This window comes from Dromaius novaehollandiae, chromosome 4, assembly GCF_036370855.1.
Source record: "Dromaius novaehollandiae isolate bDroNov1 chromosome 4, bDroNov1.hap1, whole genome shotgun sequence".
Classification (NCBI taxonomy): domain Eukaryota; kingdom Metazoa; phylum Chordata; class Aves; order Casuariiformes; family Dromaiidae; genus Dromaius; species Dromaius novaehollandiae.
Window position 1 is genome coordinate 25,662,787 of NC_088101.1, and position 6,233 is coordinate 25,669,019.

General features: G+C 43.7%; 1 protein-coding gene across 2 annotated transcripts in view; it reads right to left on the minus strand.

The window, feature by feature from the left end:
• The window catches only part of SEC24D (SEC24 homolog D, COPII coat complex component), a 57,953-nt gene extending 52,417 nt beyond the window's left edge, over positions 1-5,536 (minus strand). Inside the window, exons 1-2 of one of the 2 annotated variants that reach the window (XM_064510632.1) lie at positions 5,218-5,536; positions 1,295-1,489 (exon numbers count right to left, since the gene is read on the minus strand). In XM_064510632.1, coding sequence (XP_064366702.1) covers positions 1,295-1,445 — 151 coding nt within the window. In that variant the 5' untranslated portion in view covers positions 1,446-1,489; positions 5,218-5,536. The remainder of the gene's footprint in view (positions 1-1,294; positions 1,490-5,217) is intronic. The other variant, XM_064510631.1, reaches the window with a different exon arrangement.
• Between the last annotated feature and the right edge of the window lie 697 nt (positions 5,537-6,233).

Below are 6,233 nucleotides of genomic sequence, written 5' to 3' on the forward strand. Positions count from 1 at the left end.
CTATGTTTTGACTATATTCAGCCTTGGATTAAAGTAACACAACTCCTGCAGTCTTTAGAAAGAAGTTTTAGAGAAACTGGGCAAAATTTCTCCTTTTTCTAATTTCACAGTGCCACAAAAATCAAGCAGGTCACATAATACTAAAAGAATAACAAAAACAAACAAAAAACTGGCATACTTAGTTTTGTCATTTCCCTACTGCAATATCTCAAAAACTAAGTTTAATGCAAGTTATCATCATCTGAATGTTTTTAATGATATTGACACATTACTTTTTCTAGATGCCTCAGAGAATAATTCAGACATCTTTACTATTTTAACTGTAATTATCATCTAGAACATCAGACAAAACATTTGGATGGTTCCCCCCTTTCCTCCCTATTTTGCCTAGGTATATTAGTAGACTTACAGGAAACCTTACTCTTTGGATGTTTTCTACAGCCCCGACCAGCATGTCTAGCATGCCCTCTTTGGCTTTACTGAAATGAGGCCAGAGTATGACTTATTGAAAAATGGGCCTCAATGCTGTGCTCTCAGAAATCACTTTTTTTTTTCCTTGAAAAATCTGAAGCCAAGTATCAGCAAGTTAAAATTAAGGAAAAAAAAGGCAAAGGAGAGACAGTAACAGTCACATTTATCTGATGGATATCAATTACATTATCTGTAGGATGACTATGCTGAGACACAAAGAGCATATATCCCATTTGCTTATAAAAGCTATCCAAGTTGCCCTCCCTAATAGGAGGTAATTGTCTCCTACGTGGTTAGGAGGCAGCTAGACTGTATTTACAACTTATCGTCCAAAAATACATCATTCAGTAAATGAGCTTCAGTAGTAAACCACCATCTTATATTCATACACCATTTTGTGCTCAAGAACTTGGTGCCACTAGGACACATGTCCTATGGTCAAGAATGCAACTCATTTCTGAAGAGCTTGCTTGCCAATAACACGAGAGAGTTCAGAAACATTCTTCTACTCCCAGAAAGAATACTGAACTGCTCCTTTTGAATTTGTCTGCATTAGATGTTAACCATAACACAGCATTAAGCACTGGTGCTTATTGGTTTCTGGAAAACGGTATTCACACACAAAGGTTAGATTTCCCACTACCAGGCATCTTATATCAACATTTAGGGCATCAGCAACAACATGGTTAAAGCTAGTGCAGGATACTGTTCCACTAGTGGTGTACAATAGAGCATTTTGCATAGGCACAAGTAACAGGAAGAGATATAAAAGGCCTTCATAGAAAAGTAGACTCTAAAAATGCATTTTAAGCAAATTTCATACCTGCTTGAGGTGCTGAGTATGAGGAATTAGGGTCTCCATAATGCCCATAAAGAAGTGAAGAAGTAGGTGGTCCAAAACCTGCAGAAAAGCCTCCTATTCCTGGCTGGGATTGGGAATATGGAGGAGCTGCAACATAACCTTGTTGACTCATGATGGCAATACTCTCATTCCAAGTAGGGGATCCTCTTTAAGAATCTGCAAAAAAGGAAATTATACCTGCTACGATTCTTTAGTCTTTATGTGTTTTAAAAGGCTGAGAACTCTGTCCCCCCACCATAACAATAGACAGATTTGAAGGTAAAAATGAACCTGTAGGTCAGGAGAAAATGTTTTTGCTTGATCATCTGGTTGCTTAATTTTCTCAGCACTACCACAATCTTATTGTGTGAATTTAAACAAATCACTGAATTTATCTGAAATGGATTCTCCTCTCCCAGGCCCATGGAAAAAAACTAGAAATGAAGGAAGTATAGGTGGAAGAAAACTCAAAGGCAGCTCTCAAACTGCTTTCTTTATTGGGAGAATCTAGACTGCTACACCTGAAAAAACAGACTGTGAGTCCCACTCCCCAAATACCAGGTATTCCAAATAAAAATACCAGATATTCCTGAAAAATCAGGAAAGGTACAGTTGCCAGATTACAAGACTCCTTCAGCAATTCCTTCTCCTGCCCTAGCGTGCCTCTTTCAGAGGAGGTATGGAACATGGCACCAGCTTTCACCACACCTTCTGCATCAGCTCCATCCGAAGCAGGCGAGGGAGCATTCTGTGCTTTCAACACTGGTAAGAAATTATATGGTCTATCTAAGTGCGCAGCCACTACTGTTGTAAATCCATCCCCATTACACAAGTACTGTATAATAGATGCTGGCCCTTTTTAAGGCTCAGGTTTAAACATGACCAAAAAAAAAAAAAAAAATCCACTACAGTAATTGCTATGCAACTTCTCTAACACCAGGAGAAGCAAAGGGGCACGTCTCTCACTTATGCCAAAGTGCCTCTCTCATTCAACTGAGCAGTCCAATTTTCTGCTACCTGGCCCTGCTCCTTACAAATTTCCACAGCTAGTTCCTGCTCACAGGAAAGCAGACTGGGGCAGGACACAAAAAAGTCAGAGAATAAATTACAGGATAGAAAGAGACCCTATTTCCAGCTTTCTTCTGCATTACCTGCCCAGGCCTGAGCAGTCTTTTTACTAAGGGAACCTGCAGCATGATGAAACTCAGCCCAAGGGATTCCACATATAAGCAGCAACGCACTGAGACTGTATGGCCCCAGCATAGCCTTACTATTACCATACATCTTTTCTCTAAGCTTTCACATCTTGATTTGTTTTGTTTTTAAAGAAAAAAGCCCAACAATCAAGCTTCCAATTTAAGAAGCAACTCAAAAAAAGTTTTTAATGATGACAGCATTCGTAAGACATTTCATTTCTTTGTTGCAGTCAGATTTTGCTAAGTAGGATAAAAGAAACTTTAAGTATCCTGGCAATTGCAATCATTTAAAATTTGGACTAAAAAAATCTGAAGAACGCTACAATATTAAACTAAATTATTGTATTGCATAAGATTAATTTTCAGATACTGAGCACTTTCCATCAGGAAATCTGAAAAGGTTCTTGAAGTTGTATACTTAGCAGCCTTCATAGATAACTTTCTCATTTCCACATAAAAGACAAATCCAATATGAAGTCAAAATAAAAATTTAACGAAAACAAGAACAAAATTCCACTAATTTTATCAGTGCCCAAATTACACTGTTTTGTGAAATGCTGAGGAGATCCAGACCCTGAGTGAGCAGCAAGCACTTACTGCCTCTGTAAAGTCAAGTCCCAAGTACGTAGGTCAAGCATCTCCAGAGCTAAAGCTACATCTACATAAACTAGCATTTTATTTGACAACAGAAGTGTTCTTTTGAAATTGCTTTCCCAGCCATCTTTACTGGATCTGCTTTGGGCTGCATCATGGAGTGATCTTTGAGCACGCAAAATGGATGAAACTCTATCAGGAATTGTGCTCCAGGAGCATGCGTGGTGTCACCTCAGAAACAGATGCAGCTCCCAGATCACACTACATAGCAGATAAATTCACGCTGCACTGGCACATGTCAGTAGAGAAAAGCTACCCCTATCAGAAAACCCATCTCTAGGCTTTTCATATTAGACACACATTTCTGAAAAAAATAGTTTTATTGATCTTGCATGTCAGACAGGAAATCACTCTGAGATGGGTACAGGGCCTAGACCTCCTCACACACTGCCTGTCGTACTAAGCCACATTCCTTAATGTGGCATAAGATTTCCCAATTACCTAAGACATTTTTAGGTATTAAAGTGTTTCAAATAGGGCAGATTGGAGAGTTGTCTTCTATTTCTTTACTAACGAGGTAAGCACGAGAAGAAGAAAAATGTCTACACAGAACAGCTTCTAGTTGCCAGCCGTACTCTCCCCCCCAGCAGAAAAGACGTGGCAGCATGAGCTTTAGTTGCTCCACAGGACAGAAAATCATCACTAAATTACTTACTCACTAGCATATATTTTTATACATATATTGTATCTATAAAAAGAAAGGGATGTTCACTTTGAGGCAGCTGCAACAGCCGACACCTTTAGCTGTGACAGCATCCAGGGGAAACGACTTCCTCCACAGCTCACTCAGAGAAGAAAAAAAAAAAAATCTTGCCACGTCAAACTTCCCACAGACAGTATAAACACACAGAAGTTGGGTTGAAGAGGGACAGGAACTCCTAACCCTAAACCAAATAATATAAAGGTACTGAACTCAGTTCCAGATTCTATTTAACATTGAGCATATTTAATCTTTTTTCAAGATATGCACAAATGCAAACATGCAGTGAAACTGGTTTAGACAGCACCCAAAAAATCAATAGAGACTGATCACCTAGTAAAGTTTGATTTAACAAGAGACATACAGAATCACAGTGGAAATCACATAAGAAAGATTAGAAGATCTACTAAGCCAACATCTTTTACTGGGTGTGCTTACTACCAGCGCTGCTAAACCGAAAGACAAGAAAACCTTTTCTCCTGGTCTCCCTTAAAACTAGTTTACCTTACATCCTTTTCCTTCAAAATAGCATACTTTAACTTACTGCTGACACAAAACAGGTTATGATCTTTTTTTCATCGGATTACTATGCCTATGCAATGCTTTACTGCACTGGTATCTCTGTGAAGATGTCAAACTCCACTCTGTGCATGTAAAAAGTAGGATAACAGTTAAAAATACAAGATCATGTTCTCAGCTAACTGAAGGAGAATCGTTAACTTCATAATTTCTTCTGAGACTGTGCCCAGTAATGTATAATCTGGAAATAGAGACACAGTCCCTCCCCAATGCATGCTGCAATCTCAATTTGGCAAATAATATGTTTGGTGTGTATGTGTATTTATACACAAACATGCATACAGACACACACCCAGAATGGAATATAGTTACACATATTAGACTTTCACGTTATACTTTTAAACCATGCATTTCAGAGAAAGCTAGGAAAGCATAAGCTTAAAGTTTCCTCCAACTCGCTGCAAAAACTGCAAGCAGTTATCACTCATTTCCCTGTTAACTGACAACTTTCAGTCACTGTAACGGTGCTCGCTATTTTCCCGGCGCTGCTGCACAGCCCTGCCTAGGACACGTCTGCCCGCTCCGGTTAACAGTAAGGCGCATATGAAGTACCTGCACCCCGTGCCGCTGCGCGCAGGCACCGCACCGCTCCCCCGGGACCCCGCCGGCCCGTCCCGGCAGGACGTCCGCTCCCCCGGCCGCCCCGAAAGCGCCTGCTGCTCCCCGCGCCCGCGCCCGGGCGGCCCCCGAGCGGCGGCGGAGCCCCGCCGCCCGCCCCGCGCCCCCCGCTGCCGGCGCGCGCCCCCCGGACCGTTGGGACCGTTAGAAGCCGTTACCTGGGCGCCGCGTGCAGCCCCCCGCCCGCCCGCGTGTGCGCGCGCGCGCGCCTCCCGCGGCTCCGCTCGCGGCCACTCACCCAAGTGCCACGTCTGAGCCCGCCCGCGCGCCCGGCTCCCCGGCCCGGGAGCGCGCCCGGCTCCGCCGCCAGCGCCTGCGCACTGCCCGCCGCGGCGCCGCTGGCCTGCAGCCAGCGGAGGGAGGGAGCGAGCGAGCGGGCGGGCGGCGAGGCGGCGGCCGCGGGGCTCCTGCTCGCTGGGGAAGGCAGCAGGGGCAGCAGGAGAGCGAGCAGGGTGGCCGGGGCGGGCCGCGGCTGCCCGCGTCCTGCCCCTCCCCGCTTTCATCCGAAAAGCAAAGCGGAAGGAGGATGCCCTTGAGCCTCCTGGCTGCGAGGAAAAAAGAAAGAAAGGAAAAAAGCTGGGAAATCGTGTCCAAAGTACTATTTTCAAGTCTGATGCTTTTCAGGCCTTGCTTGGAGACTCGGCCTATGGCTCTCGGGTGTTTGGGGAGTGTTGCGCTGTGGGTGACGCATCCAAAGACAGGCTGATTGAGCCCCCGGTGCTGCGCAAAAAGCCACCCTGATAAGGTCACGCACATAGTTTGCTTATCAGACTCAGGACCTAGCGGGATGGTGAAAAGCCACACTGTCCCGATGCACCGGGCAAGCTGGCAAACCCAAGAGCTTGGATCAGGCTTTTAAAAGGAAATTCGTAAACCGGAAAGGGCTCAGAAAAGAGCTACGAGAACTGCTGGGGGCAGGAGTCAAGTGGCTCAATCTAGCTGGTTTACCAAGGAGAAGGAGAGGAAGTAACTTGATGATAGACTGGAGACCCGTACATAGGGTACATAATGCTTATAATTGTTGTTACTGATACATTTTTTTCCTTCTGTAATAGAGTGGTGAAATTCCTATTTAAAGTCCTAAAAATATACTTTTTCTTATATATGCTTTAAAAGACATTTGTGGCAATGTATATTTTTAGATATTCAGATGGCAAAATTAAGAAGAGTGCAG